Source organism: Corvus kubaryi, unplaced genomic scaffold (genome assembly GCF_017639235.1).
Source record: "Corvus kubaryi isolate FWS band 111438036 unplaced genomic scaffold, C.kubaryi_AGA036_p1.0 37292, whole genome shotgun sequence".
Taxonomy (NCBI): domain Eukaryota; kingdom Metazoa; phylum Chordata; class Aves; order Passeriformes; family Corvidae; genus Corvus; species Corvus kubaryi.
In genome coordinates, this window is record NW_024581091.1 from 785833 (window position 1) to 810809 (window position 24977).

General features: G+C 48.8%; 1 protein-coding gene across 5 annotated transcripts in view; it reads right to left on the reverse strand.

Annotated features, from left to right (window-relative positions):
* SEPTIN11 (septin 11) overlaps nt 1-24977 on the reverse strand; it is a 55250-nt gene that overhangs the window by 25106 nt on the left and 5167 nt on the right. For 3 of the 5 annotated variants that reach the window (XM_042026882.1, XM_042026881.1, XM_042026883.1), the window contains exon 1: nt 1638-1791. In XM_042026882.1, coding sequence (XP_041882816.1) covers nt 1638-1776 — 139 coding nt within the window. In that variant the 5' untranslated portion in view covers nt 1777-1791. Of the gene's footprint in view, nt 1-1637; nt 1792-5854; nt 5874-24977 lie in introns of those variants that run through there. The other 2 variants (XM_042026884.1, XM_042026885.1) reach the window with 2 other exon arrangements.

The window sequence follows — 24977 nt, forward strand, 5'->3', positions numbered from 1 at the left end:
CAACTCTTTAAACTATTACAGTTTCACTAATCCCCAGTGCAATTAGTAACATGGATGAAAGCATTAGCCTAAATCCCGTTTTTCAGTCAAAAGTGTTTGTTTAGCCATTATACTCTCAAACAGCTATTGCTACCCATGCTGTGAGCAGGGGTGGGCTGAGGCAACTCACGTGGAAAGCCAAGTCCTAAACTGATGGCACAGACTGCCCATGGCTGAAGCTGTGAAATTTAGGGAGCTCCTGATGTGAACTGCTGCGTTCTGTGCCAGATAGGCTCTGCAGCATTTCACATGCAAGTGACAAGACTCACATTACAACACCGAAGTTAATCGCGTCCTCTGACAAATAACAATTTTAAATAATAATTCTTTTCACACGTGAGATTTCTCTTCCTTGGCCAATTGCACCAGTTTGTGTGAAACTTTATATGGGGTGAAAATCGGTGGACAGGCACACTTCACAAGAGAAAAAGAGGTGGATCAAATTGCTAATGAAGACATATTAAGTCATGCTAAGAAAGGCATATTTACTGCAAGAGAGAAAGGCAATTAATTGATGCCATTTTGATCAAAGAGCTGCCTGCTAATCGGGCTGTTCCCTGCTGGATTGAAATGGTTTCATGCTGCTACGAGAGTCACGTGAGGGTTGGGAGCTTGAGTGTGCAGAAGTGCAACTGTTCTCTTATCTCCTCCTTTCACACGCAAAGCTACAGAGAGGAGTCGCGTTTGCCAGATTTCTTTTCAGGCAGCTCACAGAAATTCTCAATTTGCTGTAGAAAAATCACAGTCAGAAGGTTGTGGGGTTTTTCCGGCTAATTAATGTAACTAATTAGAAGGGACAATACTTCCCTCTTGGAGGCTTAAATGAACAATGAATGGAAAGATGATGTTCGCTGCCGGCACTGCCAAGCTAAGAGAAAAACCCAGCAGTTTTGTCCATTTACAGAACCAGATTCTGGGTTCACTGACAAGCCAAAGCTGGCTTGGCTCATAGCTCCCTGGGGCTGAGCAATGGATTTCCAACTGTGGAGTATCCACAGAGTACCAAGACAGCAGCTAACTCCCTACAGCCAAGAGAAGATGTTGCCTCCTCATATTTCACCCTCTGAACAATGTGGGAAAAGTAACTCAGGCTATAAAACCAACTTGCAGATTAAATACAGCAGAGGACAGGTGACAGGCTTTGTTCTCCAGCACATCATTTAGAGACTAAAAACGGCATCGTTTCCAAGTGGAGAAACTAAGAATGTAAGGAGACAGGCAAACCCTGGAAGGGAAGGAATGCAATGTGGTGAGAAACAGCCTCCACACCCAACCTAGCGAAAAGCAGATTTAAGTTAACATCCTTTTAAAAATACATTTGGTTCCCAAGTTCACTCGGTTTCCTTAAGGGCAGCCTTTGGGGAAAGCAGAACCATTGAATGATCAAAGGGATAGATTTTAACAGCTAGAAATTTCCGTGCTTTGACTCGGGGGACAGGGTAGAGAAAGGGGAAAGAGGAACACCAGATTTCACTGTGGAGCAACTCTGGGAAGACAACTGTCACTTCCCTGCCAGTATGGTCCGCAGTGGCCCTGGGCAGAGGGAGAAGGTGTCAATGTGGGGCTGTGCCCCCTGAGGGCCCAGCAGGGTGACCTACCCACGCAGAGGATGTTGAAGCAGAAGCCCTGCGACGTTGACTTGTTGACCAGCTGGTCCGGGAGGCTGTCGAAGCCCACGTGGCCAGACAGGGACAGGTTCCTGAGGTCATCGTTCTGTAAGACCCAGAAGGAAAGCATTTAACAGGGTTGCAACACCCCTGTCAGGGAAGAAGTCCTGTCAGAACTGTGTTAAGGACACAGAGGCCTTTGGGACACAGGACCTGTGTCTTGGGTTTTCGTCCCAAATGCACTCTCCTTTTCCTTCTACCCATCTCTGCTTGTGGGGCTCAGGAGCTAAAACATCCCCAACTCCAAGGCAGGCAAACACCACCACACTGGTTCTCCATGCCTGTCACCAACAGATCATGCTTCTTTACCAATTTGCAACACCCAAACGCTGTTTCTGAGGCCCCGGAATCCCATATCCCTAGGGTTATCCTAAGATTATTTAGGCAGACACCTGGAAAAGAGTGGAACACAGAGCTGTGAGCTGACCAGTTCCTGTTTATTTGCTGAAGCAGCTGAGGCTGCCTCCTCCGTGTCCACTGCACAGCTACATAGCAGAAACCAGCCAACCTCCCACTTCAGAACTTCCCCAGCAGCATGGGAAATTCCCCAAACTTCCCAGTGTGTCTGGCTCTCTCAAGAAGCACACTGAGGAGTGACCGAGGTTGTGATATGGCCCTGCGTGCAACCCCAAAAGCTATGCCTGACGAGACACCTGTGTAGGTGAGCAGAGAGACAAGGTGGGGCTCTCCTTGGCTCCATGTGCCACAGAGAAGGAGCAGCTCTCAGACTTTCTCTACCCTCCCAGGATTACAAGGGAAATGCCAACACTCTTGCCCTTTTCCTGCAACCCTTCGGCATGGCCACAGCAGGACACAGCTCAGATAGCAACAGTGCCTCTAGAGCCAGCTGAAACTCTTTCCAGCTTTTCCAGGCTTTGACAGGAAGGGAATAAAGCGAGCATGCTGCTCTGCCACGCCTTGGTTTACAAATAACCTCATCTGACACGAGGTGAGGAAGCAGGGCACCATTCCCAGTATTTCCTGTGTAACCTACAAAGCCCCTGGTGCTGCCTCTGCATGTCCTCAGCAGGAGAAGCAGCCAGGCCAGGCCGCCCAGAGGTGCCAGTCACCCCTCGTGACCCACTCCCCTCCTCGGGGGCTTCAGCTGACAACATCCAACACCCCAAAGCTGTTCTGTGGAGGGCAAGGGGGCAGCACAAACCTTGCAGAAAGGAGGTTTGAAACAACTCCCGGATGGTATTCGGGACTTCCCCAGAGCAGCTGTATGGGAATCCACAGAGAAGCTTGGAAAAACAAGCTGGCCCAGTCACCTCTTCCCAAGTCACAGTTATGCCAAGGTCCCGAGCACAGTAAAACAAGCAAACAAAAAACCCCCACAAACTTGGTAGACCTAGAGCAGCTCAGCTGTTATTTCACAACATTTTTCTCCTGAAGTTTGCTGTCCTTAACTTGGAAGACACTAACCTTTCTCCAAACCCAAACACTTCCAATGGAGTCACTCCACCAAGGCCACAATAAATTACAGTCATGGGCAGTCTCAGCCTGACTTAAAGGTGCTGGAAGCACCAATTTCTTTCCACAGCATCAGTGGGCTTTTGAGCAGACATGGACAACTCTTTTGTACTTCAAGTGAGAATCAGAAGCAGAGGAGGACTCCCCACTCTCTACACAACTGCTGAGCAGCTCCACTTCCCTCCTCAAAACATAACGGACCAGTCACCAATTGCAGGGAGAAACAAGTTACATCTGGGCTGGGTGCTGATGCAAATAGACTCAGACCTAGAAGAAATACAAAAATTCCCTGAGAAAAGCAACATCTCTAAGTGAAAATGTCTCAGTCTATGCCAGGAGTTTGGGCAAAGGGCTCCTTTCTGCCATGCTGACACACAGAGCCTGGCACCTGTGCTAGATACCCAAGCCCTCTCTTAGGATCTAAACCAGGCTTGTCCGTAGGTAAGTGCCAATTCACCAGCCTCCATCCCTCTGTGGACTGGGAGCTACTCACCAGCACCACACCACAGAAGCTTAAGGTGATTAAGAGATGCCACCTCCTTCACTCAGGCTGGGTAAAGAAAAACCACACAGAAAAACCATTACCTCATTCACCCACAACAGGGATTTCCCTGGAAAAGGCCCTGGGATTGACGAATGATGTGAACAGGTTAAATGAAATATTTGTAACATTAGTACTTTTTAAAACATGGTGGGCTTGGGTTTATGATCAAGTGAAGGGAGCTCGGAGCAGATCCCAGAAAGCAGTAAGTGCCCATGACTCACAGGCTTCACGCAAACTGGTGGGTGTTGAACATCTCTCAGCACAGCACCAGTATCTCTTTCCCTGATATATTTTGGGAAAGCAAGTACTGCCTCATCATCAGTTGCTCAGCAGGAACAGGAGTTAGACTCATCTCTTGCATCTGTGTCAGTTATTTTTGCTGCAGACCTTCTCTGGTTTATTTCCCTCCCCTTGCTTTTTTTTTCCTGCAAGTGGCAAACATCAACAGTGGAATAAACAAAAACTATCTCTGCACTTCGCAATGCCAAGTATTTTTCACAGGCTGTGCTGTGCAACAGGAGACAGGAGCAGCCTGATATCTGCTCAAAACATCAAAACACTCATGAAAAGATCAGAGGCCTGAGGCACAGGCAGAGATGAAACACAAACCCAAGCATCCACCTCCCCCAGTGTTCCCAGGATGCAGCGCATCTCCCTGAGTAGAGCAGACACAGAAAATAGGTGCAGTTCCGCACAAGAATCACAGATACACGTTTTGGAGGAGGCAGGAGGGCCACAGGAAGTTGATTTCTAAATCTCTCCTCCCCACACAAACAAAGCCAGTTCTGCAGCATGCAGATGGCCTTGGGAAGCTGACACATTTCTGCGGGAGCTGCAGGCTGCTTCTCTCCAGAGGAAGGAGGTGCACACACTGCATAACCACTTACCACTGGCCTCTGCTCTCGCTTTCACCTCTTCAGGGGGATAGCTTTATCCACAAGGAAAGGAAGCCTCTGCTGGATAGCAACCAGCCTGATTGCTCAGGGTATCAGTAGCTGAGCAGGCAAGTGATTCACGCTTTCGGTCTGGCAGAACAGAAGTATTGTAACAACAAGGGGACGCTAAGTCAGATGGCCCTCCAGCTGGGAATTGCCACCACAAGCTCCTGAGCATAGTCAGTGGGCTGGGTTTGATCCCAACTGAGTCATCCCACTGAGAACTGGGCACCTCCAGCTGAAGAGCAGTCAAAGGCTCCTGCTCCACCCCAGAGCCGCTGTGTGCACCAGCAAGCCCCGGGAATGCTACAAGCATTGATTTATTCATCTTGCCACATGGCTCCTCTTCCAGAGGAAGTCAGCAGTGCTGCTCAGGTGCTTCAGCCCAAGGGGAAAGGCATCTCATCACCCTGCCTCATTGCCTTCTTCCCAAGCACATCCCTCATTTTCCCTCAGAAGATGAACAGAGCTCAGCACAACTCCCCCCTTTCCCCAGCACCGCACCGAAACATCCTGCTGGACTAAAACAACTTCTCAGGAGTCACTCACAGAAACACAGTGCTAGGAGATGCCTTGGTAACCACAGACAAGTGGCAGTGTCTGAAGTACTGACCTCTTACAAGCACACTAAAGGAGTAACTGGTTGGCAAGCACGTCTCCTTGTTCCCACCTTCAGGATCCATGGACAAGATCAGCATGTGTAAAACTGCAGCTCCACAGACTCCTGGAGAGATCAGCCAGTTTGCACCAGATGTGCTGCTAGACTTGGGTGCCTGGGTGTTCTCACATGTCAGAGAGCTTAAGACATCCCAAAAGCAGCCTGTATTTTTAAATTCTTCCTGAAGACAGTCATGTCTCCTTTACTGAACCCCGCATTACAGGGCATCGCTTCCCTCCCTCTTCCCATGCCATCCACGAGCAGGAAGTGATTCTGAATGTCCAAAGCTAAGTGCTAACCCCTACAAAAACTACGGAGTAACATGAACAAATAAATGCTTGTTTCTTGGGAAAGATGCTGACCACTTGACTTCTCTTTGCAGAGAGCCCTGCAAGGCATCCCACAGTCAATATTTCTTGGATCAACAACAATCTTTGAGCTGCTGTTATCACAGTTGCTGGTTTTAGCTGCAGCAGGGGAAGGGAAGGGGTAAGTGAAGCAGACACAGGCCCCCAGAGGCACAGCATCTACTACCTACCATCACGATAAAGAGATTGATTGTCAGGAACCCACGTCCCAGTGCTCCTCATTTTAAGGGTGGAAAAAATGCCTTCCAAAAGACAAGGAGCGGTTTGCAGTCTCAGAACCCTGTCAAGGCTCCTTTAGATCTGTTTTTCTTCACACATTGGTGGCAACGGTTTCATAGGTCAAGCAATGCTGTAATGGATGCTCTGTGGCAAACAGTGGGTTTTGCCTGGACGGGAATCAGTGAAGCTATATAAAACAATTCAGCTGATGAGGCACGTGCAAGGAGAGTCAGCTCATTCCTCCCAAGCCACAACGGCTTGGCAGAGCCAGCAGGAATAAAGGGAAAGCTACTCTCCTTGTTGGAGTCAGGAACAGTAAGTCTGTGTACGGATGGGGAGCTGGAGATAAAGGTGGGTCCCGTGTCACTCCTCCAGAGGCAGCACAAAGCAGAGCTGTGTCCTTATGCTTCCAAAAGTGTCTGGCAGCTGATTGGAGATAAAGCAAAGTTACTCCTCTCCCAGGCAGGAAAAAAGCCCCACTCCCAAAAGGCCAAGGAGAGTTCCACAAGGACACCTCCATTCATTGTCCCAGTCTCCAGTATGCTCTCCTTGCCCAGGATGGAAACCATGATGGCGGCTATTCCCCAATCCAAGCAAGCTCCTGGCTGAGCCCCTTTTGCTTTAAGACTGCTGGCAAAACATTCCCCTTGGGCCCCTCCTGGCCCACTGCTGCTGGCGGCTGGGGGTCAGCTTCACACGGCCTCCCAAGAGTTAAAGAAAACAAAAACGAGCCTCAAATTCAAGAAGGGGAAAGGGCTGGTATGCAAAATATTGAGCTCAACCCCAAATATGAAGCAAGCGTTTAGTTATTTGAGGCCACACAACTAAGGAGGCACCTTTAAGAAATTCTAAAAGCTTTTACTGTTGTCAGCAGCTCAGACCAGCAACATTTTTGACCCATTACTAGGTCACATCATCTCAGATGCTGCATCCAAAGCCAGGGACCTCAGGGATAGTTTAGTCTGCTCAGATAAAAAAGCAGCTCAGGCAAGAGCAGGGAGCACAGAAGCAAAAAGCAGTCAGCAAGAGACAGATCTATCCCCCTCCCAGAGTTAAACCCGAGAGCTGGTGGCCCTGCCAGCAGGGCACCACGTATTCCCAGTGTCTATGCCAGAGCCAAGCTCTCTGTTCCTTGAAACAGCACCCGTAATTCCGCTCCCCTTCCCTATACAGGGTTAAGGGATGGTCAAACCCTGAACTGCTGGACAAACGAATTAATGAATAGTATGGGAAGAACAAGGAAAACAAGAACAACTCCCTTCCCCACCTTGGCATGCAGGGATGCCAGAAGAAAAGGGCTGATAGCAATCAATCACTTAAATCAGTTCATAAAGAGAGGAAGGATGTCTTGGTTGCTGTTTCAGGGTAAGACAACCATCAGTGTCACCAGCAGAGGAGGGGGAGTTCCTGTCTCCATGCTGCTGCTGGCTGGCTGCAGGCTCGGACAGATGTCTGCACGAGCTACTCAAGTCTGGGAGGTCTTTCGTTGTTTTTCTTCCCCCCTCCTTTCTTTTTCCCCCTTTTCTCTCAACAGGGAGAGCAGACCCCTGTGGAAGGCATGTTCTCATTCTGTACATTAATGTGTCAATCAAACCATGAAGATTTGTGCCTCCCTCCCTGCCACCAACCCACCAGTGACTCACTGCTGCAGCTATTGTCCCTGAGGGATGGACTGCAGGAAACCATCTTGATCTTCCTGGACAAAAGCTGGCAGCAGCTGCAGCTGCTTAGGGACACACAGCTCCTCACCAGTCCCCTGCCCCAGCCCTCCAGCAACGTCTACAACAATAGCAAGGAGCCAGGTCTCTACTCCCAGTAAAAGTGAACACTGTCAGCAGAGTTATGCCACAGCTGGCTCCCTTGCTCATACAACAGCGAGGACACAGGCAACACAAAAAGGCTCTCCCTGAATGTGCTGGATTTTGCTTTTAATCCCCAAGAATCAGTGCAGCAGAAAAGGTTATTCTGTGGGAGGAAGGCTGGAAGCAACTTGACCAACAAAGCACTGGGCAACAGCAGATGGGGAAGGGCAAGTGCGGGACTTGTGCTGCTCCCCCTCGCAGAAAATACTGCTCTACAGATAAAATCTCATGGATCTGGGGAATCATCAGCCAAGGGAGGCTGCCAGTGAGACCAAGCAATGGGCTCCCCCCAGGAGACCACCAGACACTTGGTGATGCTGGACACAACTTCCACCGGCACAGGCAGTAACACACAGGAGTGATGCTCTCTCCAGGGCTGGCTCCCTAAGTGAGGGGCAGGATGACACAGGGAACAGCAAGCAGGCATCACAAGCTGGCCCCTGCTCGTGTGCAGCCCACACACACTGAGCCTGCCAGAGGACAAGCCAACGTGCCCCAATCCCAGCTCCCCCAGCACAGATGCCACAGGGGACGGGAAGCACACAGCCCACCTCCCGGACACGCAGCACCAAATATCCTGGTTCCCAGTGCCTGCAACTGCGAGTGTTAGCCCCTGCCACACGGCAAGGACACGCTGCCCGCAGTCCATCCAGCCACCGCTGCTCCCGTGCCTCCGGGGCACGCTGGCGGGGAAGTGAGGGGAACTGCTTACACTGGCAAGCTGCAGGAACTCGGCAGGAGCATGGAGGAAAAAGGATACAGTTGCATTCTTCTGGAAAGAGGGAAGTCAGCAAAATCTGACAATTCAGGAGTGGCTGCAGAGAGTGGGGACGAGCATTTGTCTTCAGGCAAAATGTTTGGCTACAGGTCAGCACAAGCTCAGAGCACTCACGGTTCCATGTATGCCAAGAACCGACATAAAAGACATTTTCCTCCATAGGTTTCCAAAAACCACGGACCTTTCTATTTGGAGTAAAAGTGACTAATGCTTCTAACAGCCCCTGATGTCACAAACTGCTAACCAGCAAAAGAAAAAAAAGCTGGACTTCAGGGATGATAAGGACCATATGTGCATTCCAGCAAGGCTTGTAAACTCACTGAAGGGAAAAGAAAGAAAAAAGGAGAGAGGAAGGAAGGGGGGAAAAAAAAAAGACATAATGTGACAAACAAGAATGAAGACCATCCAAAGGCAGAGCCCAATGAGAACCAGATGCTCTCTGCTTCTCTGGCCAATCTCTCTCCTGACAGGAAGACGACGTGCAACCGCCTCTCTGACTGCCTGTGTGAGACTGAGGGGATAAAATGGGAGCTGCTGCTCAGTGCCAGCTCCCCACACCAGCCCGCTCCACTCCTCCTGCTTCAGAAGACAGCGCATGGTTCATTGCGATTCCCTGCCACGCACAGGGAAAGGCAAACCCACCCCCTGGAGCATCCCCAGCCATCGCCTCAGCCAGGCACAGCGGAGAGAGCTGGAGGTTCCTTCACGTGAGCCCTGAGTGAAACGCTGCACAGTGACACAACACCGGAGTCAGGCTGTGACTCCAGGAGAGCTGACACCCGCGAGGAGCGGAGAAGGTCCAGTCTCTGTTAGGACTTGAGAACAAGTCACCTTAGGAGTTAAAAACAACTCTGATCAGAAGGACAGAAGCCAGCTGGGAGACAGCAGGAAGGCGTGTTGCTATATGGCCATAGAAATACTTTCCTCTCTTTCAGTTCTTTGCCCTTTTCCAGCCCTTCTGGCTGCACAGTCCCACACTACCACAGATACAGTCCAGCAAGGCAGGAGAGACGAAAAACCCAACAGTCATTTCCTTCTGTATTTCACTGTCATGCACTTAAAATAGCCTTGAAACAGCTGCACCACGGGCTGTTAAGTCATTGGATCCAAACTTTGTTAAAAGCTGGAGGCACAGCCCGATATGGGACCGGACACAGAGGGAAGGGTGATACATGACCTTGGCAAGATTCCAGTTATACCCACAAAGAGACCTTTTGCAGGGAGCTCTCTGGGACACTGCCCCCAGGCAAAAAAAGGCAGAATTAAGACAAACCTGGTAACAGAACATCTGACCCATTGCCAGGTTTTCCTCCAACCTTCCCCAGTCTTCCACTAACTCCAGTCTAGCTAGGGTTGTGAACACAACCAGAGCAAAAGACAGATTTTGAGAAAGGAAAGCAGCCCAAAGGGCTTGCTTAGGAAGCTGTAACAAGGCAGCATTGTTCCAATACCTGACTCAAATTAAGGGCCACCGGGACACGAAAAGCAGCAGCTTTCCTTGAGGTGGCGAAGGCAGAGCCCAGCAGGGCTGCCTCGCAGTTCCCTAACCCCATGTGTTCCTTCCTGAAAAGCTGCAGCCACACATCAAGGGCACGTTTTGTCAGCTCCTATTCAACAAGCTCCAGGACTGGAAGGTGCCCCAGATCATGCTCTGGATCATTAATTATCCCTGGGACTCACAAGCAGGATTCAAGTAATACTGTGTCCCCTGGCTTGCTCAGAGGCAGATGGGGGACACTGTGGTTGCCCGGCACACAGACACACTGCCGGGGTCTGCACAGACCCAGTTCCCAAGCAGGGCACCAGAGCTGTGTCTATCAAAGCACAGATCTTCAGATCATTTATTTATTAGTTCTCTGGATTCTGGACTAAAGAGTCCAGATTTATCACAGTAGCTGTCTTCGCACCTAAATCCTGAGGTAACACAGATGGATATACACACATGGCTTATTGCATGCCCAGGTACCACAGCAGTGAGTATAAATGGGCCCTAACTTCAAACTAACCATCACCTAGCTCCTTGAAAAATCCCTACCAGGGCTTTTAGAGTCCAAACAAGTGCTAGATACACAGGAATTCCCCAGGGAGACTTTACTGGTCCAGCATTACCAAGGAAGTGTCAATCCAGTTTCAACTAGATTGAAAGAGCTGGCTCAGACCAGCTCTTCTTAAATTCATATGCAGTGTGCACATGCATATACAGCACTAAGGTTATTAAGTAAAAGGCCAGACAAAACAGCTTGGGTTTAGCCAAGTCCAGTGTTACCACTCTCACCAGCAACGGGTACGCTCGAGTGTGATTCCAACCAAGTAACCAGAAAACAACAAAGCAAGAGAACCAGCTTTGAATGAGCTCATGGCATGGTCTAATGTGCTGAATGTTGAGTCACAGCCCTCACAACTGCTTCAAAAAGGGAAACAGAACACACAGAGCCCCTTATAGCACACAGAGCTCTTCCAGGGTGCCACAGAAGGCCTTCAACACGAGTAAGAAAAGGTCAGTGATCAATAAATATTGAAAATTACAAATACTGTTTGCCTTAGCACACAGTTTTTCATCTTCAGCAAGAACGAAAGTGGAATTAAATTGGACTGAACCTGCACGCAGAGGAAAGGGTGAAGGTTTACTCAATTATTTGGCTGACAGTTTTGGAAATACTAGTCCATAGACTTTGAGATCTCAACTGACTCAAAGCATATGAAGCTCCCCACTTGCCCTCAGCAAATCCTGGTTTTCCTGCCTTAAACAGGGAAAGCCAATACTAAAATTTTTATGAATAGGAGCAATTCTATATTTCAACTGAACTACTTCCTTCCCTCCACCTCACTAATTCCAAATTTTTGTGGTTACCTTGGAAGACTATGTTTTGTCTTTGCAGAAAACTTCACTGGCCAGAGTTCCTCCAGAGGAAAGGACATCTGATCTAGGTCTGCAGCACAGCCATAACACTGGGATTGTTAGGAGGAGACGGGACTAGAAGGCCACCCTACATCAGATTTTTTATCCTCCTTGTGTTTTGCTGCACTGATAACTGCTACAGAAACTTCACATTTCTGGAGCCAACAGAGAGTGCAAGACAAAACATACTTCTCACATGCAGACCACAGACAGGAATGTTCCCACAGTCCTCTCCGTATCCATCACTTGCTAAGGGGCAGGACCACAAAGGCGTGTGATGGCCACTACACTCCTGGTGATGCTCCAAGTCATAAAGAGTCCCTGGACAGGATACCGGCAGTTGCCCAACATACACTCCAGACCACCTGAACTCCATAAATGCATGGCTAAATAAACATTTACAGCACCAGAAGAAAGAATTAACTCTCTACTCACAAGGAATCCAAGGATTAGCTTTACAGCTCCAGTTTTTGAGTTGTAGCAGAGATAAACCTTTCATTCCAGAGATTTAAACCAACTCCCAGAAGCATCAAGAGTCCCATGCTGCCCCACGCCTATGCTCTCGAGTTTATCTTGTTCCTCCCCATCCCCGAAAAGGGGTACGGCTTTCCTTGCATTCCAGCTTTTGGGGACAAAGTAACACAGTGTGAAGGACGTGACAGAACAAGTCCCCCCCACAGCACAGGCCACCAAGGTCTCTGACACAGCACAGACAAACTCCCTCTGGCAGCTGAACATCTCTGTCCTTTCCAAAGCACATCCTCAGCCTCCCCTGCAAACACACCCCAGCAAGGAAATGCAAAGCCCATGGTGGCCTCCAAAGACAGCTCAGGCAGCACCATCACCCTACAGGAAAAGGGTTTTTCCACAGGAGAGAAACCTGGGCACTCCCGTGCAGTGGGTAAGGATCTTTCCCTCAATTACAGGCAATGACGCCCAACATCAGGCTTGTCCAACAAGCCCCTTTTGCAGGGGCCTCTTTTCCAAACACTTCTATTACTGAGGCAGGAATTCCTGGGCAAGAAAATAAAAAAAGTCATTGGTGCAAGTGGGATTTTATTGTAAAGGCAGTGAGACCACAGCTGAGCAGATGCAGCAGGCTCTGAGCTGTGTGAGCACAGCTTCCACCCCAGGGCTGGATCCCGGCAAGAGGCAGTGGCACAGCACCAGGGATTTTAAGCAGGTTTAGAGCAGATTTATTAGTGTAATCCTAATAATGCAAATAAAGTCAGATGCAAAACTGGCATAAATTGCTACATATGGAAAAACCTCCCCCTTCATCAATGTCTGTTACTAAAGCACAAGCCTGTACAGTCACCCTTTTCCTCCTTCCTCACAGCAAGGGCTTTGGAGGCTCCAGGGACACCCCCAAGTCCCACTCCCACACTTCCCCTCATGTTGGTAGGTTCAGATGCTTCCAGCCCCTGAACCTTCAGCCAAATGGTACGCTTCCACAAGCTTAGCTTTTGTTGGTGAACAATTTTCCTTTCTGCTCTAGAAAAAGGGACATACATAGCCCAAATAAAAAAAAAAAAAACAAACCCAAAACCAAAAAACCCCAACAATGGGAACAGTGTCTAAATGTACAGCACAAGGAAATAGGCAAGGGAAAAATATTTTCCTTTTGGCTGTTGCTAAGTTTTATTAACACCATTATTTGAACATCTACACGTAGAAAACAACAATTCCTAAAGGAAAGTACTAGCAGTCTTTCTATACACAAACCTACATTAGTGGCTACATTCCAGATACTAATTAAATGCATCCTGTAACAATAAAATTCTCTTCGGACTCACAATTCCAAAGACTTGATCCAAAACCTACTATCAGCTTTGTGTTTACAGTGTTCCCCCCACATTAGTTCCAGAACCAGACTTCCCATAGCTGCTACTTCTTCCCAAGTTCTCCATCCCAACGCAGTCTCTGGCAGAGCTGCACGTTCACTGAGCTCATGGTATGTGTCAAATCTCCAGAACATTTGAGGATTACGTTGCATTTCAACCTGTCCACTGGAACAACGGGCATTTGTTACAAGAGAGGTGGGAAGCAGTCATTTACATGCACAGTAGAAACGACACTTGGCCAGGAAGTATGAGGGAAGATGTTTTCATGGCTGGCAAAAGGATAAGCTCCATGAGGAGAACAAGTTATCCAGCAGGCAGGCAGCTGCTCAGAGGCCAGCACTGCTCTATCGTGTGACCAAACCTAGAGGCATAAAGTGCGAAGAAATGCCAGGTAACACAGACCAAGTACAGCAAATCTCCTTGGAGCCTCCGGTAATTATCTCAAATCCACAAAGATCCTCACAGGTAAGTGGTGCACATCAACTTCCACAGAGTGAAGGCTTGCAAAGGGGTAGCTGTCGTCCAAGGTTCCCCTCAGCTGTGAGGATACACTTTGTTATTAAAACCAGACTTCAGAGTTGTTTTCAGCCCTGCCACAGAGCAGATGGATGAGCAGAGAGCAAATAAACCACAATTAGTGGGAGGCAGGCACTGATCCTGCCCTATGCTCTGTCCAAGGCTTCCCATCCGCATTCCAAGGCTCCCAAACACCTCTGTGAGCCGGACCTTTGGCTTCTGGTATCTCAGTCATCCTCCGGCTGCAGTGTCGCGACAGTTTAATTAAAAGCAGGAGCCTGGAAAGCTGGAAAGGGGCCAGGAGTGCTGCTGGGTTCACATCCGGCTCTGGAGCCTGGTGCTGAGGAAAGGCAAAAATTCCTTCGGCTGCAGGAAGAGCGCCCCAACGCCAGCTCCCGAGCCAGGGAACAGGTCTGTGGTGGGACCAAGCTGCCCTGGAGCTGCAAGATCAAGTGATCTGGCATGTGCCCAGGTAGTCCAATTACCTGGAACAAGGAAACTGTCCTCCCAAACAACAAAGATGCTGCTAAGGCTCTCTGGGAAAAGCCTGTAGCTAAAAACATCTCCCTGTGCTGCTGCCTACTTCTTGTTTGGTGCAAGCAGCAGACACATACTTAACGCATTTCTGCTATTTTGGAGTGTCCTGCCGAGAGCCCAGTGCAGCTCTGCACAAGGGCCAGGTTTTAGGAACTAAGTGGGACACTTCCAAACATCGCCCTGCGCTAACCCAATGTTATTTTTCCCACAGCAGCCCGCCGCTCACTAGACCGTTGGCAGAGATTTGCAAACAACTGGCATTCACCCACATTCTCTGGAATCGTGTCCTTCCAAATTCATAAATTATTCCATATGCAGGCTGCTGCAACGTCCATTAGCTGTTGGAGGTAGTCCTGCTAGAAGGTTAAACTGGAGCCAGTATCCACCCCCACAGATTAATTAATGTTGGCCACCACATTCTGCTTCGACTGTCCACCCCAGCCATGTTTGCACTTTGAAGGGAAAGCAGAAGCAGCTGGATTCAGATTTAATTTTAATTTCTGCCCTCCTGTCAAGACTTGTGCTGTAGCAACCCATGCCACTGCTCGTAACAGAGCAGCATTTAAAAAAAGCCCACACTTCCAGTGTTAATTCTCCCATACACCCCAAAAGCAAACAGACTGAATTCTCTGGAGTACTACACGCCTGGACAGTCCAGCTGCTCAGATTTCTCCAGAACAGTCAAGGTAAACACAATCCAAAGTCTTGCAACCTTTTGAGTACAGATGATACATACTGCACTGCTCTTGGTTGAAATCCATAGCTCAAGGACAGCTTCTGGAACGGAACATTTTACAAGGCTGTTTCTCTGAATAACAACAGTAAGCAAGAGGATTTGCCATTAGCTTGCACCTCCCGCGGTTACCTTACCCTGTAGCTTTTTATGCTCGCAGTACTTGGATTTCTCATCCCCTTTTTCCCCTCAACTCCTCTTTTTCCCTGCAAGCACCAGGACAGGCAGTAGGACATGTCAGGTATCCTTCCATTAGCAAAGCCCTGGGCTGTTCAGCCTGGCCAAGTCGCTGTGCCAGCGCACAGCACACGGCAGCTGAGCACGAGTCCCGCGCGGAGCGAGAACGACTGTGACAGATGAGCAGGCTCCGCTGCACCGGGCTCAGCTCCTGCAGCAGCCGGGCTGTGAAGACCTGACAGAGCAGGTAAATCCTGTCGCAAATTTATGGAGCCTAACCTAAGGATTCGGGAAGACAAACACACCCAAAGGCAAATTGTGCCTGCTCCAAGCAAGCGCTTCCTGCAGAGGTCTAGGGAAGATTAGTTCACATGAAGGAGCTCCTTGCTCTGACATGCTCTGTAACTGCAAGTGCTGCAGATCCGCCTATCCCAAAACTGGGGCAGAATTCCCATGTGCGGTGCACGTTTTTGCCCTTGGCTCGAGTTATTTAATGAGATACCAAAGCGAGGGATCTGCTGTTGCATATTCTTTATTAAGATTGCAGTCTCCACCTCCACGTTGCTCAAAGCAGGAGGTGATGCACGAAGCCACAAGCAGCCCTGCCTGGGTTGCTCATATCCCAGAGCAGCTGGGGTCTGACAGATATACCTGCTGAGGAACTTGGGAAGCCTTCAGAAAAGAAGACTAATGCCCAGCTCCTCCTCCCACGGCTGTCCAGGACAAGGAGCTGGGTCTGTACATGCAGCATGAGGGCTCCCACGTCACACACCAGCACAGCCAGCACCTGGCCAGCAGTGCACGCTGACCCCAGGAGAGCCGGCACAGGCTGGAGCAGCCCTTCCTCTGGCGCTTGATGTCTTAATCCACATTTTCTCAGGTCACGCAGTAGCCCCTGAGGGTGCAAACTGGAGCATAAACCTCAAGAGCTGGCTTGCACAACCTTCCTACTTCCACAGTACCCAGGAGGATGGCACACATCCAGCAGTCTCCATCCTCCTTCCTTCAATCCAGCACCACTGAACTGTAGACGCTGGGCCACAATCCTCCTCTGCAAGGCACTGCACCAAAAGGGGAGTATGAGGCTCCAGCCCCGAGCACCCTCCAATTGCCAAGACGTTTCAGCACACACAGCTCAGAAAAAAGATACATTTACCACAGTCTGGATACTGACAACATCCACACGCCACTCCCTTGGGACTCCTTACTGTGTATTTTACATAGGGACCAACCACCTACTTCATGCCAGAAACATTTTCTAGCCCGTGTGAACTTTATAGCTCCCTTCAAACTGAAACCAGGACAGCACGTAAACTGTATCACAGCTAGCCTGGATTTATACTTCTGGCTTTCTGGCTCAACCCACTGGAAGAAATCATCAGGTTACTTGGTTAGGTTATGAAAAAATACTGCTTTCCTCAGGTTATATCAAAATCTTGTAAAGCACATCCCACTGGAAAAAATGCTTTTCTGAGCTCCGTTCCTGGCAAGGCAAAACCTAGAGGAAATGTAGCTGTGTTCAGTAACAGAGAGGAGTCACATGGCAACCCACAATTTCAAATAATGTTTTGTTTAAGCAACAAAACACCTCTGGCTTTGTGTTTAAACGGTTCTGGCCTACACCAGAGAAATTAAGTATCTCTTAGGAATGCTCTATGTGAAAATTGCCCTCAATTGCATTCATGTAAACCCAGAGAAACAAGGTCAGAGTTACTCACACTGCTTAGCTTTAAACCCTTCCTCCTTATTGTTACATCTCCTTGAAAACACAACTTACATATTACCCTATTTGATTAATTATTTTCTTGAAGGTAGTTTCAATTTAAAGCATTAATCTGGTAATGCCTCTGTGTTACAAGAGTTCACTCGATTTGGTGCAACAGGGCGAGGTCTGCAAAGGTGACTGTGGCGTGCTATTAATTCACTGATCACGGCTTGGCACCTCACAAAACAAGGGAGGGAATTATCTCCTGCTTTATGCACGAAGAAAACAAAGGCACACTAAGACAAAGGCATTTGCCCAAGACCACACACCAAATCAGAGGCCGAAACATTCGCAGCATGTAGGCCCTAATCCCGAGTGGCTCTTGTAATTACCGCTCTAATAATTAATAGTTGCTCAGCTCCAAATGCTGACTAGCAGGAGTGCTTTCCAGCTGGGTGAATATTCAGCTACCTGGAGACACACAGCCCAAGGTCCCCTGACAGTACTACTCAATCACATATCAGAAACTGACGTGAATCGTTCCAATTGCTCAGTGACCATCAACTGTGCGTCCCAGAAGGGGAGGCATTTCTCTGAAAACTTGTTTATTTTTTTACTTTCAGCCAGGCTCCTTGTACTTCAGAGCATCAGGAGAGTTTACCACAGCTTCACTGAAGAGCTGCCCCACAGCCCAAGCACACACTTCTTCCACAAAGGCTCTCCCCAGCATGAAACAGCTCTCGGATCTGGTGCCACTTTCTGCCTCCACTGGACACCAGGGACTTGTGTTGCAATCGCCAAACCCTTCCTTCTCCCACAAGGCTGAGCCAGGCCTGCGAAAAAGGCAGGAGCATGCAAGGACTCACTTGAAGATGGAAAGATTTAAGGGAGCAGGGGGAGAAAAGAACTGACATAAATTAGGTCAAATGCTCCTGAAAAATGCCAATTACTTTATACATAGCGATAGCACTCTGATATCTTTTAATCTCAGCTTGCCATTGTCAGATATTAGCTCAAATTCCCTGCTTTGCTCCGACTGCCATATTAAAGTGCCATGTATTTAATATTAATGAGGCAGATGAAACAGAATGAGACTAGGCTGGCATTTTCTGTGATAAAAGACAGCTTGTGGCAGAAAGCATTCATTTAAAAGCACTAGGGATTTTTCTTGGCTTGGAAATTACATACAAGATATACGAAACCAACAAAACCCTTTCTAAATGTAATTTAAAATCTTAATCTTCTGATTCTGTAGGCTAACAAAGGCATAATGGTTGATTGGTTGTGTTCCTTCTGCTAAAAAAACCATAGTAGCAGCAAGATGAGGTACCTGGTCAGAATTACAGGAAGCTTTGGATAAACTGCTGAAACAGGATTTGAAAAATTACTTTTTTTCCTCCCCCCACCCCAGTGGCAATACCCTTGTGCTTACACTCACGCAAAAAAAAATCTCAGAGCTCAGAACTCTGACTGCCCAAAAAAGCAAAGGCATAATGAGGCCTGTCATAGGCCAACCTGGACGTGAAACAGATCTGAAGGAGGAATAAGCAGCAGCCAATAGATGTGGTGGTGAAGTGGTGTGATTTGTCACCAGACGATATCGCAAAATCCCTGCTCCTCTTGGGGTCTTGACATGAAGATTTGAGGGCTGTGCATATGTTCAGTCCCAGATGGCTGTGTTAAGCCTTATAATCACTCCCAGCATTTCCAGTGAGCAATACCTGCTCGCAGTATGACAACATAATCTTTTCGCTGCAAAAGCTCAGAATAAATGAGCACTGCTTCCAATTATTTAATTCAGCAGTTTCTGGCAATACCAGCCTTGACACCTCAAACTAGGAACAAAACAACAACAAAGACTACTGAAATCACATTAGCCATACTGTTTCTGTGTTCATTCCACAGATACCCAAGAAATGTAATCCTACCAATTAAAACCAAAGGAGATGACAGAGAAAAGAAAAATCTTTAATCAGAGATGAAACGAAAAAGAAAAATCCAACTACATTTATGCACAACCTCTTTACTGGCAACCCTATACATTTCCTAGACACATCCAGGCGATGTGGGGAAGTCCATGTTTCTGCAGGGAGATGCCAGGAACGAGTGCCAGTCGTAACCAGGTACCTTCACCTTTCCAGGTTGCAAGCTTCTCATTTCCAAGCTAGTCTGTTGCCTGCCAAATTTTGTCCTAGAAAAATTAAGCCAGGACCATCAGCCTGACATTGTTCATTCATCTGAAAGCTGCTAAAAGCTTCCAGGCTGACTCAGATCAGAGGAGAAGGGTTTACATGGGGGCTGAAAGGAGATGATTTGCGTGCTTCAAAATGCAAAGATGTGTCTGTGGCTACAGGTGGGAACCTCTATCTGGAAGGCTAAAAGCAGCCCTGCAATTCCACCTCTCCTGCAGTTCACACTCTCGTATTCCCTGTGAACCACTCTCCCTGCTACCCTGCAGAAGAGGGAGCCACAAGCTCACGGGGTCACCAAGCAAGCCATCTACCCAACCTGATCCTTTCACTTTGTCTACAGGCAAAAACAGAGCTGCTACCACCAGACTGCCAGAAGCTTAGTTCAAGCCAAGTTCATGTACTTACACAAAGCACCTTGCACACTTGGTACATTCAACACATCTGGCAAATAAGTTCTGTCAAGTCTCTTGCTTACACAGGACGTTGTACTTCACTTTGCACCCAGTGAAGCCACCAGTGAAACACCCAGACTTGGCAGAACACCTTCAGACCCACAGACAGCCCTGAACAGTCAGGCAAAGCATTTACAAAGATCCCGCTCAGGAGTCAAAACAGTTCCTCACTTCCACATCCATCACGTGAGAGAGGTTAATATAATTGCTGAATGAAAGACATGAGAGGCATGCAGATTTCCAGGAACAATTTATATTAGAACTACTGCTGTGCACAGGAATCGGTTCTCAGGAGCCGCTGGCAAAGCGGGCAACAACTGTGGCAAAACCAAAATGTTTTTAAACCAAGTCTTTTTCTATTAGCTTGTGCCAAGTATTCATGAGCAGATCTGGTAAAGAAATAACCCACAATTACAGTACTTCAATAACGTATTTCCAGCAGCCAGATCCCATCTGAAAATAAATTCAGAAATAGAAAATCCAATTAGACAATAGAAAGACCTAAAGAAGCTGTAAGCTCAGACAGAAGAAAGCACCCACTCCCCAAATACAGTGGCAGTCTGCCCTTTGACAGCACCTTATGTGGGATGCTACTACAGAAAACAAAAACCTTAAGCCTGCAAGGAAAGATGCAGCTTCTTCCTATTTTCAGACACTTCAAGAGCTCTAATTGCTAATTCAGATCCTATGTCACCAAAAACACGGGCACAGCCTGTATTTTCAAGTAAGGAGTCCCAAAGATAGCTCAAGACTCATAAATCACAGAGCCCAGCAAAATAACTGCGCTACCAGGGAAAGGCAGTAATGGCCTTTGGACTACAGCTTGTGCCAGCAGAGCACCACTTACATGGGATGAGCAGAGCACTCCAGAGAGGGAGAAAGCTTCCAGTAGGGCTGGGTACTGCTAAAGGAAAACCACAGGGAACTGTTCTTCCTTCAGCACCTCATGCATGGCCAAGTGGACCTTGCCTACACCCACATTCATCACGCCTGCCCGAACTGTGGAAGACAACAGTTCTGGCAACACAAATCCTGCCCCACATCCGTCTAAACCAGGCACCATGGTGCAGAGGATGGGGAAAGGCATCCGGATGGGATGAAGCAGCCAAGAAGGAGCACCTCTTATTCCCACTGCATAGTGGATGCAAACAAGCACTTACACTCTATGGAGCAAGAACAACATTTGGAGTAAATTTTTGTTAACACTGCTGCTAGCTAAGAGAGCAAGACCACAAAGTTGGTTCTGCGTCTCTGCTCCAGAGCCTCCTCCAGCAGCATCAGCGCTGAACTCTCCCCATGCTGTGGTGTTTGTCTGAACCATTATTACGCACCACTTACTCCAGCAGGCTGGAGAGCTGCTCACAGAGCTGGAAGCGAAGGCAGCTACACAGCGTACCTAAAAAAAGCTTCGAGTACTATTGGGAGGCTTTTTTTGTTTATTTTTACATCACCTGGTTGCATCCAACTGTTCTACGCTGAAGCTGCTTCAGTATCTTTTCCTGGAAGAGCCCCTGTAGCTCACAGGACTGAAGCTAGAGCCAAACCACACCAAGGGCAAGGCTGGATGAGACTGCAGCATTTGCCAAGCCAACAGAAGACCCTGTGCCCTTGGCATCTCTCCTGCCAAGCAAGCGCTGAGCAGCCTCATGCCCATGCTCCCAGAATCACCTCAAAAAGAAGAGCCATAGAAAGGCCACAAAGAGAAGCAACAGCCCTCAGATGGCTCCATAGTGGACAGGCAGCCAGGAAAGTTCTCTCTCTCAGGGGCTACAGGGGTGGGAAGGGGACATATAAAACATGCCTCAGCTCTGAGTAAATATTTTTATCTCTCAGATTCACGCTGCTTACTTAATCAATCCCCATCATTATTTTAGGGGTCTTACTCAGGCACTAAAATTGCTTCCCCATCATCTCACCTACTCAAAGTGAGGACTTTCCAAGTACCTCCACCAGATCCTGACTCCAGCTCAGCTCATTCACACTGGAAAAGCTAGAGGTCCTGAGCATGTGGTGGGCTGGACACACAACCTGCCCCTTGACCAAGGCTGTGCTGAAATGAAAGCAAGGAGGAGGCAGGTTCCCACCATTGTTAACATCAACAGGAGCAGCAAGAATTGTCTGAAAGAATTTCCTACTGCAAATAAGGCACCGAGGTGAATAAAGGAAACAAAAAGGTCACAAACTAAAATACAGTCCGGTGTGCACCACCCACGGCCGCTTCCTTGGTGCGGACAGCTGAGCCAGGCCAGGCCCAAAAGCCCCACTTGGCAGCAGCAGGCAAGGAAGCCAAACCCGTGCCCTGGCCACCTCAGCAGCCCCAGCAGTGCCACCCACACCCGCAGCATCACCACATCCATTGTGAGCAGTCTGCAGCCCCCCGATGCAGAAACGTGGGGTACCCCCTTCCCTGGTGCGCAGCTCTTATCCCAAGCCAGTGGTCATGGTGGCCGTGCGGCACCAGCAGCACACGTGGATGTGGCTCTCCAAAGGCGCTGCCCCCAGCTCCTGCTGACCCCAGTGGGTGTCAGCAAATCTGCTGCTCAAAGATGAAGCACAGAGGCTTCAGCCCCACTCTACCTTCCCATCTCACTCTCCTCCCTCCCTTCCATGGAAACCAGCAGTCTCTCATTACCAAGTATTTTTAAAACAGATTGAAGAATACACTGTGCTGTTTTAATCTCACAGATAATGTTTTCTACGGTTCCCATGTAAAATCAGCATTCCAGCTTCATTTTCCCTCAGTTTTTGTTAGGCTTGCAGAAGGGGGTACACCAAATGTATACTCTTGAGTGAACATGAGTCTCACTCCTGTAACACAACCAAGCTCTGGTTCCATAAATATTTAGGATAAACACATAAAGAGAAGGGTAGGTAGGCCAGAGCCCTCTTCCACGCTCTGATCTACTAAGAAATCATCTGACACTGGTCAAGATGCTGCAAATTAATCCAAGAGGAAGAAAAGTGTCCCCTATCCAGCACATCTCAACAGTTTCCAGCCTCGAAGTGGTGTATCTCACACTGAGCCCAGATGACCATAGCATCCTCCCAGCCTGGTGCATGCTTAAGCACAGGCATGGCTTTCATCAGCTGAGAGCTCCCACACCAGCTCCCAGCACCAATCCTGCCAAAACGTTGCTTATGCATGCCTTTACATTTGCATGCCAAGATCAGTCTCCATTAAGTCAAATGAAATTACAGGCAGCACATTACACATGTGCCTTCACATCTGTGGGATCAGGCCCTTAAAAAGAAAGCCGCCCATCCTATCAAAACACGCCCTGCTCGGCTACAATTAAACACAGACACTTCAGAGCAGCTTGCTGAAGTTATTTTTTATGCATACTTTTACAATTAACATAATGTCATATCCTGCTGGGATGTAAAAGGCTGTGACTCAGGAATGTTATCATCATTTTAACTCAAACTGACTCGCTTTTGGTTTCATTCCTTTCCTTTTTCTTTCCCCTTCCTTTCATCCTCCCTCCAACAAGATGCATGCCACTCATGGCTCAACTTAATAATATTTTGTAAGAAAGGTGGAAAGGAAAACGTTCACCAGTCTCGCCTTGCTCTAACATATAATTAACTATTTCTTCCAACTCCCTGCCACCCTCCCAGCAACACAACAGCAGCATGCAAAGTGGGAGCAGAGAGGATTAGATAAGGAGGTACACAACACAGAACATCCCCAACATCTCTTGAATGCCAGCCCACTGTCCTTTCTTCTCTTATCACCCCAAGATAAAACAACTCTCTTGTCTGATTCCGGAGGATGGAGGGTCTGCCCACCAGCTGCTTGTGAGGAAGCCGAGTACCCTCCTCCTTCCCTCTCCCACACACACGTTTCTCATGCTGAAGGATGCTTTATCCTGCAGTCAGTCCCACTGGTCTGGACTCAGCGCTCCACAGACAAGAATTCAGTTTAACTGGTGCAAAACCCTTCGTGGATGTCATTCTGGGATGGCACAGAGACTTGGATTAACCCAAAAAGCTCAGAAGCAGCACCAGTTTAACATAGTAACAAAAAAAAAAAAAACCAAAACAAAAAAACAACCAAACAAAAAAAGCGCCAAACACACCCACAAGAACAATTAGCAATCACGTCTTGAAATAAACCACGTTCCTGAGCCTATTCATGCTGCAAAGCTACTGCTCCACACAAAGCCGAAAGGCTCTGCTTAGCAGTACCCTTCAGCTTGCCCTAAAAAACCATCTGAAGCCGTGATTTCAATGCATATTCTCACACGGAAAGACAAACTTCAATTTCCAAGCATGCTTTAGACCTTAAGATCAAGGAAACATCTCAGAAGCTTTACGAATGGCTGGTATAATTTATAGGTATTCTGGTAAGAAACATCAGCTCTTATTTTGCTTAGTAGCATAACCTCCCCACCTCCTGTAACACCATTAACCCCATCTCCATACATTTGCTTTGCCACATCAGAGGAACCATACAGCCCTGCAGATCCATAAGCACATAATAAACGCTAAAAGAAACTTGTCTCATCCTGGTCACATCTTGAACACAGACCATTTTCTTATTTTGAGAAGGAGCCACACTCAAGTGTTCCACTCGTGGGCAATATCTGTGTTACCCCCAAGCACTGAAAAAGTTACCGGGAAGTCGATCAAGTCTCTCCCTCCCCCGGCCGACGATGCACAAAAGTGCATTCAGTCTGGTCACGGTGGAGTTTCATTCACGTTTCTGCAAGCTGGATACGAGAGAGACTTGCTTTTCTTTTTCGGCACCTTCTAGCTTTTGTGGGTTTGCGGTTTTTTTAACTTTCTCCCTGTGAAAGGGAAATCTTTTGTCTTTCTCAACATGAACGTAAAAACCCTCCTGGCCACCACATCCCCAGAAAAACGGTCACGCTGGAAAACGCAGGACACGCGTGGCCCTCGGAAGACTTCCATGCCGGGACTGCCGAGCCTTGCCCGCCGCAGCCTCCCGGGGACCGCGGGTACGTCCCGCCCGCCGACTGCCCACTCCGCGCGGGGCACAGCCCTTCCCGCTCTCAGCTTTTCCCATCCGTGGGCAGCGGCGGGCAGCACCACCCGCGGCAAGGCACCGATCCCTCAGGCGCGGCGGGCGCAGCCCGGGACCACCCCCGCCGCCTCCCCGTGCCCGCGCGGCTCGGAGCGCGGGGCTCCGGGAGGAGCTGCCCGCCGCCGCCACGGCCCCGCCGCAACCACGAGCCGCGGCCCCAAAACGGGGCCAAAAAAGTTTTGCGCGGGCCCCCCCGGCCCCGGAAAGGGGCAGAGGCGGCGCGCCCCGGCGAGCCCGCCGCGCCCTCCGGCATCGCTCCCCCGCAGCCCCTGCAGGCACCGCGCCCCTACAGCCCCCAGCACGGCATCCCCGGCGCGGCGCCCCTGCAGCCC